Below are 16,977 nucleotides of genomic sequence, written 5' to 3' on the forward strand. Positions count from 1 at the left end.
CTTCTATTTTTTATTATTTTGCAATTAAGTTTTTTTCCCCAAAATTTTGCTTTAAGGTTCGATTTAATCTTCTTCTTTTTCGCTATTTTATTATCAAATTAACTATTTTAATATATTATTGCTACTATATTATGTTTCTATTTATATTTATTTTGTTATTCTAATACTATTATTATTTATCTAATTTTTAATTATTTATTTATATTTCTACTATTATTATATTTCTATTTATTATATTTTATTTCTATTTATATAGTAATATTATTTTCATTATTGTTTTTCTTATATATATTTTTTACTTTTGTTATTAACATTCTATTTATTTATTTTATATTTTTGTTATTATCTATTTTAACATTTTATATAATGCTCATTTCAAATTTTTATACATTATTTACTTTAATATTTTCATATATTATGTATTTCAAAATTTTTTCCACACATTATATATTTTGAATTGTTTATATATTATTTTTAAAGAGTTTTATATATTATTTTATCTTGAATGGATACTAATTTTTTTAAAATTATTTTATACACTTTAGATCGCTTTTATAATATCCATTTTAAATTCTTTTATGTATCATTTGGTTAAAATTGTTTTATATTTTATTTTAGATTTTCTTATTTTGTATTTATTCGTTATTTGTGATTCATTTTATAACATTTTCTTTATGAATTATTACTTTACGTTGTACATTATTATTCCATCGCATTTTATTCGTTTAAAAGGTCGTGTTTTAATATCGTTTAAGTTTTAAAATCATTTTATTCAAAAGTTTTCAAAATAAGGCAATACCCGGTATCTGGCATCTTCAAGAAGATTGTGCCCTAACTTACTGGGTCCCAATTTTCCTCGTTGAATCTAAGTAACCGAGTACCCCTTTTTCAATCAAAACGCATAAGTTTTAAATAAAAGCTTATTCTTAGGAACTCGAGGTGTTGTGTCTTAACTCACTAGATATGACATTTTGTATCTCGAGATAAGGATTTCTAAAAAAATAAAGGCAATATTCTATGTTTGGAAATTCGAGAAATCGTACCCAATCGTGCTGGGTTTCGATTTACCGTTTAACCAGATAGCCAAATATCCTTTTGAAATTTCAAATGCATGAGCTTTGGAAATTATGAGATAATCTTGTACCAGGGATTCAAAATGTTATGTCCTAACGTGCTGGATATGATATTTTATTCCTTCTGAACAAAAGAATCTCAATATCCAATTCAAGTTATCCAAACATTTTTAAAGGAATTGTATTTTAAAATCATTTCAAGTTTTCAATATTAGGGCGTTAATTGATCAATACGGTACCAATTTTGGGCGTTGCGAGAGTTTTAATCCTTCCTCGCGCGTAACCGACTCCCGAATCCGTTTTCTAGCTTTTCGTAGACCAAAAACGTTGTTTTAATAAACCAAAATGCTTTAGTAAAATGATCGATCACAGGGTGACCCGATCACACCTAAACAAAAAGGATTGGTGGCGACTCCATTTTCGCTTTAAAGTCGACCCCCTTTTTTCAAAATAAAAATAGTTTCGACAGCTTGGCGACTCCACTAGGGACGAATAAGAGAGTCAAGCCGTAAAATTAATTATTTTCTGTCCTTTTGTCGAAAAATTAAAAATTTGATTTAAAAAATCCTGCTTTTTTTGTCGCATTTGTTAGTATTATGTTATATGTTTGTTGCGATTAGAGACACATAGGATATTCCTGCATCATGTTGCATGACTGTTGTGGTCACACCTTTTAAGTGGGAGTGAGAAACTATGCCTTCGTGAGGTTTTCACCTCCGCATGGGCTAGTGGACTGCTTCCGGGATACATCCGTACCTATGTCTTCGTGAGGTTTTCACCTCCTTGCAGCCATAGGGAAATGTATCTCCCTAAACTAAACTCAGTCCACATGAGCCTATAATGGGTGAGGATTGAGGAATCTGCTGGTTTAGGTACCCTTTCTTTAGAACCGAGTCACATATAGCGAGTCTTAAGAGCCCACCCTAGGTAGAGCCTCCAAGCCCTAGTGGTTACCCAAGTATGTGTCTTATATTGTTTTTTCCTTCTGTGCTAACGTGTTTTGTTTTGTTTATGACTGCATTGCATTACATCATCATAGAAAGAATGTGTTGATTCATATTTAATTGCTAAATGGAACAGTTTGTCATAAGAAAATAAATTTCTTGATAAAATGGATTATAATACGGTTGTCTGAATATGGTCCAAGTAAACACAACGGAAGAAGGCTGATTATTCATGGAGGAAAACAAGACTTTACCTGAGGATTCAAGTCAATAAAGATTATTTGAGAGCCGTCATGTCTTGACTTTCTTAAAGGAGCTAACAAGCATCACGAGGATAAGTGGGTAATAAGTCGCGGCCCGAATTAAGTAAAAATGAGCTAGTGGAGGCATCTACTGGAAGTTTGCGTGGTTTAACTTTTATAGAAAAAGGGATCGCTTGGAATATGAGGGCAAAGCCGCATATGTAATCCATTTTATGTAAAGGAATTTGTTTTTTAGAAAAGTTGTTCTAATAGAATTGAATTCAAAATCAACGCCTTACTTTCTTTTGCATTCATTCCATGCATTTGCATTGCATTGCATCATGTACATTGAACTTCACAAAAGAACCCTAATTAATTAGAAATCGTGTTATAGTTACCCTGAAACATCACTACTACACACGAAGAAAAATTAGAGTTATGGATCAAAAGCTGGAAAAACTGGAACAAATGTAGAAAGAAATGCAGGATTGGCTACAAGCATAGATGCAAGAGCAACTGGCCAAGATTCAGCAGGATATGAAAGATCAGATGCTAGAATCGCAGAAGAACATGATGAATTAACTAACTCAGTTGCTGATTGGAAGGCCAGAAAAAGGAAAGAATCCCATGGTCAATACTGAGGATAACAGTGAGATCCTTACTTACCCTCTAGGTTTCACTCCAACAAATACCCTAGTACCAGCACAAGGGGTGTCTGTCAATATCAAACCCTAACATCAGATTGGTACTTCGGCACCGATAAATTTCCCGACGGGCTCGTGTTCTAACCCGAAGACAATCGGGCAAATCCTACAGTCCTTGACTTTGATGAGGTAGCGAAGGCAAAAAAAGTAAGAGCGGAATTTTCCAAGCAACTGGAGGACCGATATAAATGGTTGATGGAGAAAATCAAACCCCAACATCAGACTGGTACTTCGACACCGATAAATTTCTCGACAGGCTCGTGTTCTAACCCCGAAGACAATCGGGTAAATCCTACAGTCCCTGACTTCGATGAGGTAGCGGAGGCAGAAAAAGCAAGAGCAGAATTTTCCAAGCAACTGGAAGACCGATATAAATGGTTAGTGGAGAAATTCAAGGCGTTGGAAAGCGCTGATTACCATTGCGAAATAGATGCTAAGGAGTTAAATTTGGTTCCGGATCTAGTGCTCCCTCCAAAGTTCAAAATACCGGAGTTTGAGAAATACAACGGAACCAGCTGCCTTGAGGCTCACATCACGATGTTTTATTGGAGGATGACTGGTCATGTCAACCATAATCAGTTGTTAGTTCACTGTTTCCAGGACAGTTTGACTAGGGCTACGACCAAATGGTACAATCAGCTGAATCGTACCCAAATCAGATCATGGAGGGACTTAGCACAGCCCTTCATGAAGCAATACGACCATGTAACAGACATAGCGCCTAATAGGATCACGTTACAGAATATGGAGAAAAAATCGAGTGAAAGTTTCAGGTAATATGCCTAGAGATGGAGGGAAGTTGCTACACAAGTTCAACCACCACTGCTAGAAAAAGAAACAACCATGCTCTTCATTAATACTTTAAAAGTACTATTCATTAATCACATGTTGAGCAGTGCAACTAAGAGTTTCGTGGATATAGTGATGTCCGGTGAAATGATAGAGAATGTGATAAGGTGTGGAAAGATAGAGGCTGAGAACAGCACCAGGAGGTCAACCCCGAAAATGAGAAAAAATGAGGTTAGCAATGTAAACGTGGGTTATGCGAAACCAATCACGATAAATCAACCAAGAACGATGGTCACAGGCCAGCAAGCTTTGTCAAAACAAGAGCCCAATACAAAGTAAAACACGGAGAAACTCCAATTTACTACTATTCTAATAACATAACGGAATCTGTACAAAAGTCTATTCGATACACATGTTGTATCCCCATTCTACTTAAAACCGTTACAACCCCCATACCCCAAGTGGTACGATGCAAGTGCCTAATGTGAATATCATGCGGGAGCCACGGGACACTCGATAGAGAATCGCACCTCTTTCAAAAGGGTAGTCGAAAGGCTCATCAAAAGGGGTGTTGTGAAATTCGATGATCCACCTGGCGTAGGAAATCCGTTACCCAATCATACTGATAATAGGGTAAACGCGATAGTCAAAAATATAAAGAAAGAATATCGGAGAATCTGAATGACATATCCGAAGAAAATATCGGGGAATAAAAGTTTCCAAATCCTTGCATACTTAGGAGTGTTTTGAACAAGGGGACTGTGGAAGAGATCCCTGTATTTTTAGAGCTAATCTAGAATAGTATTCAAAACACGTTTGTTGCTTTAAGCCTAGAAACAATAAGAATCCTTTTGTGACATAGGTTTGTGTCCAGAATTTTTATTTCAATAAAATGCATCTTGTCGAGCAAATATTCTTTCATTTTTTCCATTTCATAATATACATTTTTTTGTTCTTTGGACTGTCTTCTAAATATTATTTTATTCTTCATTCATGATCATATCATATAAATAATCATCCTTAGAATCATTTATTCTTTGGAAATATGATTTGTTACCTACAATAGGTCCTTAGATATCAACGACATGAGTAACGCTGTAACTGACTCCCTTTTGGGGTGAGATATGTGTTTAAGCGGATCTTAAGACTTTAAAGGTGACAGAGATTATAGCCTATATCCTAATTTTTTAAGAATGGTAGAACATGATGAAAAACAAATCTTATACTACAAAGGGTCAGTGGACATTGCAAGCCTAGGAAAGAAATGAAGGTCGAAGCTTAGCTCACCATAAAGACAAAGCGAGATATCATTGGGTTATTCCCAGTTCAAAGAGGTTTTCGCATGATCACATCAAGATATACCTAGGCTACTAAAATGTAAGGATGCTATAGGGTACTCGAAAGACACATGCTAAGTGTTTTACGTTAGCCAGGTCAATCATGAGGTTCGCGTACTGTTGATCTACCATGGAATGGGATTGAATCAGTTAAGCTGTAAATACCAAATGGAGGAAGATAAGACTTATGTACCATCTCCATTTCTTCACAGATTTTCTATATGTGGGGCATAGATGTTATCAGGACATTCTCATCTAATATGCATCGACTTATCTTGGTAGTCGTTGATGTCTTCACGAAAAGGGTGAAGGTCGCTTTATATGCCAATGTTATAAGGTCTCTAGTTATAAAAAAGGGGTACCGACAGGTAATATCAGAAAAGATCATGTCTAATACAACTGCACAATGTCAAAAAATTGTAGTCTGTTCAAAGATCAGACACCATATTACAATGCAGCAAAGGCAGCTAAAAAGAAAGAAAGAAAAAAAAGAAAAAATAAAAGCAAAAACAACAAAAATGATTATGGAAGGTGATTGAGACTTGTAAAGATTGACATAAAGAAGTTACTATTTACCCTCTATTCTTATCAAACGTCAGCTAAGACCTTCATCAGGGCAATGCTTTTCTCATTAGTTTTGGAAGTGTTTTGTCCATTATTTCTTTTCTTTAAGTCTTGTTAGAACTAAAGGTTGAATGAGATAGAATGGATCCAATCTCGATATGATCAGTCAAATTTGAAGGATATTCGTCACGGTCAGATGATGTAGGCTTGTGACAAAAGGGGGGTTCATCCTAGAGAATTGGGGGACCTGGCATTGAAGAAGATCCTTTCTATACAAAAGGACTTTAGAGGAAAGTGGATGTCAAACTAGAAAAGACCTTATGTAATAAAGAAGGTCTGTTCTAGAGAAGCATTGATATTGTCCGAGATGGATGGAACTGCCCAATTCAGTGAACTTAGATTCAGCCACAGTTAACAGTTTTAAAAAAAAATACAAAAGAAAAGAAAAAGAAACAAGAGAGGCCAAGGCGAAAACCTGCAAAGGGCGCCTTGAGACCAAAGGGGATTTGAGTTGAAAACCCGAAAAGGATGGCTCAAATTTAAATCAAAGTAGGGCATACAATAGTCTTGCTATGTCTGAATTAACAATGAAGATGTATGCTACGTCTTGGGGCATCGATGAAAAACTTTGGATTCCCTAAACACAAATTGAGCTCAAAATAGTCCTCAAGAAATTGGTACAAAGAAGCTCAAGCTGCGATATCTAGGGCATCTAGTTTTCCATTTTGCCCATTTTAAATTTGCTATCTTTGATACGTCTCAATAAATTTCATTCTTATTACGTTTGCTATCTTTTGAGCTATGCTCCCAGTTATTTTCTCTCTTATCCATTGTTACGATCTTTTTCAAGCATTTTGTATTGAAATAATGATTAATAGACTAATAATACCTTCACAAAAGAGGTTCTGCATATTACTCTGGAAGTTTCTAAATGGTACAGAAACCTGAAACGGGATTATTATTTAGAACTTACCAAGCCTAAGGGTTAGGAATGTTTGAGAAAGAGGAGTCTAAATTATGACTATCTCTTCAGTTTTTTTTATCAAAGATACCAATTGAACGAAGAGACAAGATATTGCGTCAGTGATACAATCTCGACAAATAATGATCAACCCAAGCTTAAAAGGGGATCATTCCCAAGAAAGAAATAATATTCCTCATTCATGCAAATATCAGGTGTACATATCTGATCATGACACCTGGGGGATAGGCCAAATTAATAGAAAGATTCAGATCCTATACTCCTGGGTTGTAGGGGAGGGTTGAAGATGGCACAAACCTTGGGTCCCAGAAGTACAGTAAAATGGACCCCGATGTTATAATGGGGTAAGCCAGTTAAGCAAAATGAGTTGTTTCTACAAGTTTTTTGTTGGAAAATGCTAGCCAAGCAAGTAGGCAACATAATGAAACAATGATAAAACTCTGATGAATAACAAGTGACAATACTTTAAGCCTTTAAAAAATGAATCATTCTCATGATATTTTTACATTCATATCATTCATAGCGCATTTGATTAGGGGCATCTGATTCGTTTTGATCACAACATCTTAATCATTTGGCATAAACATAGGCATATAAAACCGAGTCTATAGGGCATGTTCCCTAGAGGACAGTGTAGCGACATCGGTGAATTCATAAGTTTATCTTCCTGAGGTAGCAAAGAAGTAGGCTAAAAATTACAGATCTTATCTCAATGTATCAGCTATGGAGCAGATTGAAAACTTCGAGTATTATTTCCATGTATCGACTATGGAGCAGATTTTAGCCACCGGCCTTATCTCTCTGAGGTAGTAAAATAATAGGTTGAAAATACAAGTCTTATCTTCCTGAGGTAGCAATGAAGCAGACTGAAAATTATAGATCTTATCTCCACGTATCAACTATAGAGCAGATCGAAAATGACGAGTCTTATCTCCATATATTGGCTATGGAGCAGATTTTAGCCATCGGCCTTATCTCTCTGAGGTATCAAGAGAACAGGTTGAAGATATAAATCTTATCTTCCTAAGGTAGCAAGGAAGCAGGCTGAAAATTACAGATCTTATCTCTATGTATCGGCTACGGAGCAAATAAAAAATAACGAGATCTTATCTCCATTTATCGGCTATGGAGCAGATTTTAGCCACCGGCCTTATCTCTTTGAGGTAGCAGGAGAGCAGGTTGAAGATACAAGTCTTATCTTCCTGAGGTAACAAGAAAGTAGGCTAAAAATTATAAATCTTATTTTCCTAAGAAGTAGGGGAGTAGATCAAAGACAGTGAACCTTAACCCCCTAGGCAATAGGGTAACAGCCTAAAAAAATTACAGATCTTATCTCCCTAAGCAGTACGGGAGTAGATCAAAGACAATGAACCTTAACCCTTTAAGCAGTAGGGTAAAAGGCTGGAAAATACAGATCTCCCCTAAACAGTAGTGGAGCAGATCGAAGACAGTGAGCCTTAAACCCCTAAGCAGTAGGGTAACAGGCTGGAAAATACAGATATCCCCTAAACAGTAACGGAGCAGATCAAAGACAGTGAGTCTTAACCCCCTAAGCAGTAGGGTAACAGGCTGGAAAATACAGATCTCCCCTAAACAGTAGTGGAGCAGATCGAAGACAGTGAGCCTTAAACCCCTAAACAGTAGGGTAACAGGCTGAAAAATACAGATCTCCCCTAAACAGTAGTGGAGTAGATCGAAGACAGTGAGCCTTAATCCCCTAAGTAGTAGGTAACAAGCTGGAAAATACAGATCTCCCCTAAACAGTAGTGGAGTAGATCGAAGACAGTGAGCCTTAACCTCTTAAACAGTAGGGTAACAGGCTGGAAAATACAGGTCTCCCCTAAATAGTAATGGAGCAGATCGAAGACAGTGAGTCTTAAACCCCTAAGTAGTAGGGTAACAGGCTGAAAAATACAGATCTCCCCTAAACAGTAATGGAGCAGATCGAAGACAGTGAGCCTTAACCCCATAAGCAGTAGGGTAACAGGCTGGAAAATACAGATCTCCCCTAAACAGTAGTGAAGCAGATCGAAGATAGCAAGCCTTAACCCCCTAAGTAGTAGGGTAACAAGCTGGAAAATACAGATCTTCCCTAAATAGTAGTGGAACAGATTGAAGACAGCAAGGCTTAACCCCCTAAGCAGTAGGGTAACAAGCTAAAAATTACAGATCTTATCTCCCTAAGCAGCAGTGGAGCAGATCGAAGACGGTGAGCCTTAACCCCCTAAGCAGTAGGGTAGCAGGCTGAAGAATACAGATCTTATCTCTCTAAGCAGTAGTGGAGCGGATCGGAGACGTAAGCCTTATCCTCCTAAGTAGTAGGGAAATAGGCTGGAAATTACAGATCTTATCTCCCTAAGCAGTAGTGGAGCAGATCGAGGACAGTAAACCTTATCTCCCTGAGCAGCAGCGGAGTAAGCTGAAGATTACAAATCATATCTCCCTAAGCAGTAGCAGAGCAAATTGAAATGAAAGCCCCTATACCCCTAGAGATGCAGTGGGTTAAAGCGAGACTACTTGAAGAAAAGAAGCGCTGAGACTCAGCAGGCCCAGGCAAAATTGGCAATTTTATAGTCTTTGTTCTATTCTCATTACACGACAATGAGCAAAGAGGGGAAACTGTAATAGGCTAATTTTGGCCTGGGCTCCAAAAAATAATAATCGAAGCCAAATGATGCAATTGGTCGAAAACAAGCTAAAAAGGACCAAATTGAAAGACAATCATTAAATTGTGGTCAAATAAAAAAGATGGAGAAAGCCAATGAGTTATCAAAATTTGTTGACTTGGTAAAAGGCTAAAAATAGGAAGATTTGATTTTTATTTTATGATTAAATTATTTAGGCTATTTTTAGTAAACTCCATGTATATAAATAGGGGTATTTTGTTCTTTGAAAATGAACCAATTACTTTTGGGGACTGGGATGAATTACTTTTGTATTCCTACTTCAATTCGGAATTGGATTATTCTCTCTTTTCCTATTTCCATTGGAATTGAATTATTTTCTTTTCTCTTTCAATTACGTGGAAATTTTGTCCATTTCATTTCAATTTCTTTGTTTTTTCTAAATCCGTCCAATTGCTTTTAGCCCTTCCGTTTTTTTATTGTTTTGCAATTAAGTTTTTTTTCCCCAAAATTTTGCTTTAAGGTTCGATTTAATCTTCTTCTTTTTTCGCTATTTTATTATCAAATTAACTATTTTAATATATTATTACTACTATTATTATGTTTCTATTTATATTTATTTTGTTATTCTAATACTATTATTATTTATCTAATTTTATTTATCTATTTATATTTCTACTATTATTATATTTCTATTTATTATATTTTATTTCTATTTATATGGTAATATTATTTTCATTACCAAACATTAGGGCGTTAATTGACCAATACGGTACCAATTTTGGGCGTTGCGAGGATGTTAATCCTTCCTCGCGCGTAACCGACTCCCGAATTCGTTTTCTAGATTTTCGTAGACCAAAAACGTTATTTTAATAAACCAAAATGCTTAATTAAAATGATCGATCACAGGGTGACCTGATCACACCTAAATAAAAAAGATTGGTGGCGACTCCATTTTCGCTTTAAAGTCGACCCCCTTTTTTTCAAAATAAAAAAGATTTCGACATTTAGAATATAAGCAATTTAATAATTAAGATAAATAGGGTATAATTAATTTTGTTTAAAAATTATTTAATAATAGAGGTCCAAAGTCATGGAATAATTGAATATTTCTTAAAATGAAAATAAAAGTATTGTTTTATATCAAACTTAAGAAGATTTGGATACTTTTAACTTTTTATTTTTATTTTTTGGCATGTGGGTATTAAAATTGAAGATGCGATTGTAGAGTTGTAATATTCCATGTATGATGAAATCAAAAAGAGTTAAAAGCTTATTTTTGTTATAAACCCAATACGTGGAAATTGGAGATGAAATTAGAATTAGATTGTATATTTTTGTAATTTTATCATTTTAATAATTTATGTTTTATAATTTTGAAATGATTAAATTAAACTTTTAGAGTCAAAATATATTAATTAAACTATAAAAAATCTAAATAATTTTTTTTCTATTTTAAATATCATGCATTATATACATAATAGCTATAGTTAAGTCATTTCAAACAATTAAAATTGAATACCCATATATAAAATATGAGCTAACACAGCATACTAAAAATAATGTGGGAAATAACTTTAAAAATTGCATAATATGACCATATAAATATACAATTGTGTAAATTTTTTATTATTTAAAAGTTAATAAAATTCACAACACTTTAAGGACATGATAAATATAAAAAGCATGATGTGAACATTTTAAAAAAATTGAATCACTTAAAATTTGGGAAAATATGAAATGAATTGAGAAATAACATATAAATAAATTATTTTTATTTAAAAAATAATAATTGAGCTATTACCATAATTACTTATCTCAAAATTGAGCTATTTTGTAGTTAGGGTTGTTTAAATTTCAGTTAAAATCGAATTAATCGATCTAATTCAGTTAACCGATTTAGTATGGTCAGAGGTTAGTTAAAGATTTTTTGAAATTTTGATTAACGGTTAATTAAGTTTGAAATTGGATAATTAATGGAACTTAATAAATAATATTATATATTATATGTATTAGGCTATTACTAATTCGAGATAAATTGATCAAATGAATATTATTAGATTTTTAATATGCTTTATACTTGTTTTAACAAAAAAACATATAAATTTCGGTTAACCAACCGAATTAACCGAAATATTTTGGTTCGATTAATTTTTTTTGAAAAAAAATTCGATTCGGTTAACGGTTAAAGGTTTAAAAGGTTCGGTTAATATAAGTTCAATTTGATTAATCGTTTGAACACCCTTACTCTTGGCATTTGGGATAATTTTATACATTGTTATATATTTCTCATAACATTTTTATTAAATCATACATTTTTTATGAAATTGAGTAACTATTAAAATGATAGTTTTTAAATCGGATTAAATCAAGAATCAATTTATATATTAATATGAATAAAGAGTTGAATAAAATTTGAACTAGTTTTTGAGTAAATAGCTCATAACCAGTTAAAGCGAACTAAAAAATATTGAATTATTATTTTTTATTTATTTTGATTTAAAATTTTATTTTTAATTCAAAATTTAAAACTTGCTTATTATTATTAGGTATGCTTATTGAATTCATAATGTTTTAAAAGAATTATAAATTTTGAACACTTAAAATTATAAACTTTCAATAAAAATTTAGGAGAATTGAATTTTTATATTTTGAAGTATAAACATCCAAATTTTATTTAAGTACTTAAAAAAAAAAAAGTCAATCCATTAGTAGTACATATTCGGATTATATCTTCCGCCCACGATAGTTAAAACCTTAACGGGCCGCGTACCGATGAAGCCGGGTCGGGTTTTAGGGCAAATAATTTTAAGCCTATATAAAACAAAATAATCTTCTCCGTCTCTATTTACTTGGCCGCGCAGATTGCAAGCGGGATTTGTAGGGTTTTTGTTCCATTCCTCTTTCGCATATCTGAAGCCTTTCAATATGGTACGCTTTCTTTCACTGAAATTGCTTCTTCAATTTATCTCGAGGTTCCCGTTTTTAATCTCAATTAACTACAATTTTTTTTATATATATTTTTCTTAAGTTTCCAATCGACACATATTCTTAATCCATGTTGATATATTTTTCTGCGCTGTTCTTGAGTAGTGGAAATGGATTAATTCTCTAACGTTTTAAGATTCAATTAAAAGCTAGCTTGTTTCTTTAGTGAAACTTAAAAGTAAAAAGAACTTGGCTTTCTAATTTCGTGGAAACTATGTTCTGTTTTTAGTTGATACTATTATTTGTTTGATTGTGAACATGTTAAAAGTATGTAGTTTTATGAATCTCGACTGAGTAGCTGATTTAGCTCTGCATCGCTTCAAATCTGTGCAGACAAAGAGAACCAAGAAGGCCGGTATTGTTGGGAAATATGGTATGCGCTCTATTTAGCTTTTATCACGGTTTATAATCTCTGTTTTTCGGTATATTTCATGGGAAATGAACCATAATCTGAACTATTCTGTTGTGTCATTGTAGTGCCATCAATTTCTGGAATGAGGGATCTTAGACTGTTAATAGGGGTCGAATATCTTATTTTCATTATTACGAATTTTACTTGCATGGTGTGGTTGATAACTGGATAGTTAGATATTGTGTTTATTGCTTAATGATTTGGATACTGGGCACAACAGTTTGTGACACTTGACTCGTTTTAGGTACTTTGTGTGATGAAAAATTGGAAGTTGCTAACAACTGGTAAATTTTAGGTACCCGTTATGGTGCTAGTCTGCGCAAGCAGATTAAAAAGATGGAAGTCAGTCAACACAGCAAGTACTTCTGTGAATTCTGTGGAAAGGTATTTTTTTCATTCTTATTAGCATTCGTTTCCTTCTAGTTTGAGATTTCAGATGGCTTGATTGACTCGATAGTGGCTTATTTAATCTAGCAATTCAATGAATGCAGTATGCGGTGAAGAGAAAAGCAGTCGGAATTTGGGGATGCAAAGACTGTGGAAAAGTGAAAGCAGGGGGTGCTTACACTTTGAAGTAAGAATCTGTTGACCATTGTTTGTAATTATACTTGCTCATGGCATTGTGTTCTCTCTCTAATTTACTTCTTTTTTTTGTCTATGGCAGCACTGCAAGTGCTGTGACAGTTAGGAGCACCATTCGGAGGCTTAGGGAGCAGACCGAGAGTTAAAACTCGTTTTATAAAGTGCGTTTGTGCTTTTCATTTTCTTGATTTATGGAAGTGAATGCAATGCCTTGTGTTACCGCTTTTAAACAAATTTGCTTTTTGGTATATTTTGAACTCATGAATCAATGGAATCAGTTTTGGTGTTTAGATTACGTCATCGATTATGCTAATATTGACTAAAATGGATTATGTTATTGAAGCAGCTTTTCTTATTAACTTTTTTATATTTTAGATATATCCATCTCTGGTTTCTAACATATTTCTTTTCCAACAATTAGGCTCTTACTGTTTAAATCGTGTCAAAACAAATTTCCTTTGCCCTTTAAACATTAACCACTATCACCATGGGGGTAGTAAAGCCCACATAATGAAATGTCACAATTTACAGGGAAGAACCTGGGGAAATGACTTACATTTCTTGATTACCTTAATGTCAAAGCATTTTAACTTTGAGATCCAACACTACCATACATACATGGTTTTCTTCATTGCAAAAGCCAATTAAGTTCACATACAACAGCATTGACCGGATCAGGTTTCAACTGCTCACCATGTATATATGGTTCTTTTCATATATCTAGCTCATCTTTACAAAAACTGTACAAAGATAGGATATCTAAAGTTAATTAGAAAATGGTGTAATCACCACCACCGCCATCAAATCTCTCTCTCTCCACCTTCACTTCTATGCTTGGAATTTCTTCCAGCATGTATATGTGCTTTTGATGTTAAAAAGGATCTGAATGCTCTTCAGCCAAGAATGAAGACTGTAAGAAGATGACAATATAAAACACAAGGCTATATGAAAAGAAAGTCACGTAAGCCATCATCCTCTTGCTGCTATCTCATTGAGTTTCAAATGCAAACGAGCTATTGTCAGAAGTCTCACACGGCATTGTTGTTATTGTGGTTATGATCCATTTGCTTTTGGACTGCTTTTACTGCAATTACTCTTGCTGCGTTGGCTGCTCCATTAGCTGAGGCTACTGCCTTGTTCACTCTCTCATCTACCTTGGCCACATCATAAGCTTTCTCTGCAGCCCTTCTTGCCTCCTGACAAATGAAAAAAAACAATCAGACATGTCCCTGCTCCACACTGAAGACTGCAAGTACAGCAAACTGTGTTGCATTGCAGAGCATAATTCTTGACCACAAAATACAAGCCATGCAAAAATTTGAAACTGTCGAGTCTTGAAAGTATTAGGCATGTCTTCCATACACTTTGGATATATTACACCTAATATTTGACATCAGTGAGTTACATTTTAAATACAAACCGTTTAAGGTTGGCCATCAGGCCAAGCAATGATTGGGAAAACTTATTACAACCTATGGCACCAAAAAAAAAATTTACCTGAACAGCATTAAGTACTTTAGAATGATAGACAGCTACAGGAGATACAGGATAGGTATTATTCCGTGTGCTTGGGACATCAAGGATTCCATTTTGCCAATGACCAGATTGTGTTTCCCCACTTCTAAATGTATACATTCCAAGCCCTTGTCGTCTGCCCTCATGCCAAGCACCTTCATACTGATGGCCATTTGCAAAACAATACACACCAAATCCATGCATCTTGTCTGCAAAATATTCCCCAGCATATGTATCTCCATTCCTAAATCAGAAGGTTCATAAATCTATGCTCATAAAGTAGATAGCCAGTAATTTCATTTGTATGAAAAGGCCACCCTCACATTGCAAAAATGCACTTAAAACATAAAACCTAACTTTCCTACATAGCTTGAGCTATATTCCAATGACACCTATCAGTTATTCAGGCTAATACATGTAAAAAAACAGGGCAAAAAATGAACAAGGTTCCCAATCGGATCCTACAATCTAGGGTGATAAGTGATAACGCAACAATACCATCAGCTTTGTTACCTAAGCATACATGTAGTAATAGTATAATAAAACCATTTTGTAAGAAAAATTTCATCCAAAATCTACAACAACAACAAATTACTAAGCATATTCATTCAGACACCAAGAATCTCATAGCAAGAATCAAAAACTCGGAATTTATTCATAGCATAAGCCAAAAGAAACCTAGAAAATACAGAATTATTTACCTAAAATGGTAATGTCCAAGTCCATGCTTGACACCCCATTGGAATTCCCCAACATATCGACTTCCATCCTCACAGGTGTGGATTCCACAGCCATGGCTCTGCCCATTAGACCACTCACCAGCATAGACATCCCCAGTGTAGAACCAATAAACTCCGAATCCATGCCTAAGACCCTGCCTAAACTGCCCACGATATCGGCTTCCTCTCGCCCATGTTTCCACCCCATAGCCGTCGTACTTCCCATCTACCCAATCCCCCTCGTATCGTCCACTCATATAATAGTGATAAACGCCACTCCCTGAGCACTTGCCTTTATGAAATTCCCCTTCGTAAACGTCTCCGTTGCTATAAACTTGAACCCAACACCCTGAATTCGATCTCTTTTCGGATTTTGACCGAGACCCAATTGACCAAAACACTGGTAAGTGCGACCTCGATAGTGAAGATGATGACTTGAGCGTAACTGGAAACGAACGGGCTAAGAACAGTCGAATAGAAGGGAGGCGAGGAAGGGCGAGGTTGAGGGAAAAAAGAAGGGCAACCGAGAAAGCAAAAGCCGTGAGGAAGTCAAGTAAAAGGGAGTGGCTTGGAGGTGAAAGTAAGAAGTACAAAAAGGGGAGAGATAAAAGGAGGATTAAGCGTAGGTAAACTCGAAGACGACGCAGGTGCTTGAAACGGTGGAGGATTCGATAAAAGGATGATTTAGCAGCGACGGAGAAGGAAAAGAACGACGCCGTATTCCGGGAATTGAACTGCGGGGGAGGGGTGAAACGGTACAAAGTAGGGGATTTGGTGAGAGACGGCGTTTGGGTCAAAAGGGGTCTCTTGTAAGGGGTCGGAGAAGTGGAAGATGAAGACGGAGGAGATGGAATCGCATCATTTCCAGACGAGCTCTGAGTAATTATCTGAGGGAAAACGTAAACCGGAGACGTCCCGGTACCCGCCGGCGCTGTTGTATCGGAAAGCTGTTGTAAACGGTGGTGGTAATTGAAATGCTGGTGGTGGTGGTGGTGGTGAACGGTGGAAGGTTTGGGATTAAAACCGGAGGAGACGCCGCTGCTTTCTTTTCCGATCTGAACTTCCGATTTCTTCTGATGCATTACATACGTAAAAATCAATTTCCCTCCAATTCACTCTTTAACTTTTTTTTTCCCTATTGCTTTGAATAGATTGGAAATTTCTCAAATCACTTTTCTTTTCATTTGCTTTGCTTTGTGTGCAGAGGAGAGATTTTCTCTTTTTCACTCTAATAACTGTTAAAAGACAAAGAAGACATGAGCGTGGAATTAATGGTAATCATCGCCAAACCATTTTTTTTTTAATAAACCAATAATGGAGTGGCCCTTTTTGTTTATTCTCATTATTTTTTGTATTTGTTTTTTTCCGAAATAAAGAAGTATTTAATTTATTATTATTTCGATTCAACAAAGATAAGTTTTTTTATGTGTATTTTCATAAATTTTTTGGATTGAATTAATATTTTTTATTCTTTTAATTATTTATTTAATCTATTTGAGTTG

The 16,977-nt window shown here is 34.9% G+C and overlaps 2 protein-coding genes across 2 annotated transcripts; one reads left to right on the forward strand and one right to left on the reverse strand.

Annotated features, from left to right (window-relative positions):
• Positions 1-12,074: 12,074 nt before the first annotated feature.
• Positions 12,075-13,536, forward strand: LOC108469883 (60S ribosomal protein L37a). Its single transcript, XM_017770971.2, has 5 exons — positions 12,075-12,190; positions 12,581-12,620; positions 12,955-13,043; positions 13,151-13,233; positions 13,324-13,536. Exons 1-5 carry the CDS (start codon positions 12,188-12,190, stop codon positions 13,385-13,387), a joined length of 279 nt encoding a protein of 92 aa, XP_017626460.1. The 5' UTR covers positions 12,075-12,187; the 3' UTR covers positions 13,388-13,536.
• Positions 13,537-13,672: 136 nt separating this feature from the next.
• On the reverse strand, positions 13,673-16,819 carry LOC108469882 (uncharacterized). Its single transcript, XM_017770969.2, has 3 exons — positions 15,458-16,819; positions 14,739-15,000; positions 13,673-14,437 (listed from the first exon to the last, which is right to left on the reverse strand). Exons 1-3 carry the CDS (start codon positions 16,555-16,557, stop codon positions 14,270-14,272), a joined length of 1,530 nt encoding a protein of 509 aa, XP_017626458.1. The 5' UTR covers positions 16,558-16,819; the 3' UTR covers positions 13,673-14,269.
• Positions 16,820-16,977: the final 158 nt, after the last annotated feature.

This window comes from Gossypium arboreum, chromosome 8, assembly GCF_025698485.1.
Source record: "Gossypium arboreum isolate Shixiya-1 chromosome 8, ASM2569848v2, whole genome shotgun sequence".
NCBI classification, from domain to species: domain Eukaryota; kingdom Viridiplantae; phylum Streptophyta; class Magnoliopsida; order Malvales; family Malvaceae; genus Gossypium; species Gossypium arboreum.

Bases quoted from the DNA above. Each gene is read 5' to 3' on its own strand.
- LOC108469882 (XM_017770969.2), bottom strand. From the start codon at position 16,557: ATGCATCAGAAGAAATCGGAAGTTCAGATCGGAAAAGAAAGCAGCGGC. The intron at 15,001-15,457 runs GTAAATAATTCT...CTTCTGATTTAG, and splicing joins CTTGGACATTACCATTTTAG to GAATGGAGATACATATGCTG. The intron at 14,438-14,738 runs GTAAATTTTTTT...TTCATTTGTCAG, and splicing joins AAGTACTTAATGCTGTTCAG to GAGGCAAGAAGGGCTGCAGA.
- LOC108469883 (XM_017770971.2), top strand. The intron at 12,621-12,954 runs GTATGCGCTCTA...GGTAAATTTTAG, and splicing joins CGGTATTGTTGGGAAATATG to GTACCCGTTATGGTGCTAGT. The intron at 13,044-13,150 runs GTATTTTTTTCA...CAATGAATGCAG, and splicing joins TCTGTGAATTCTGTGGAAAG to TATGCGGTGAAGAGAAAAGC.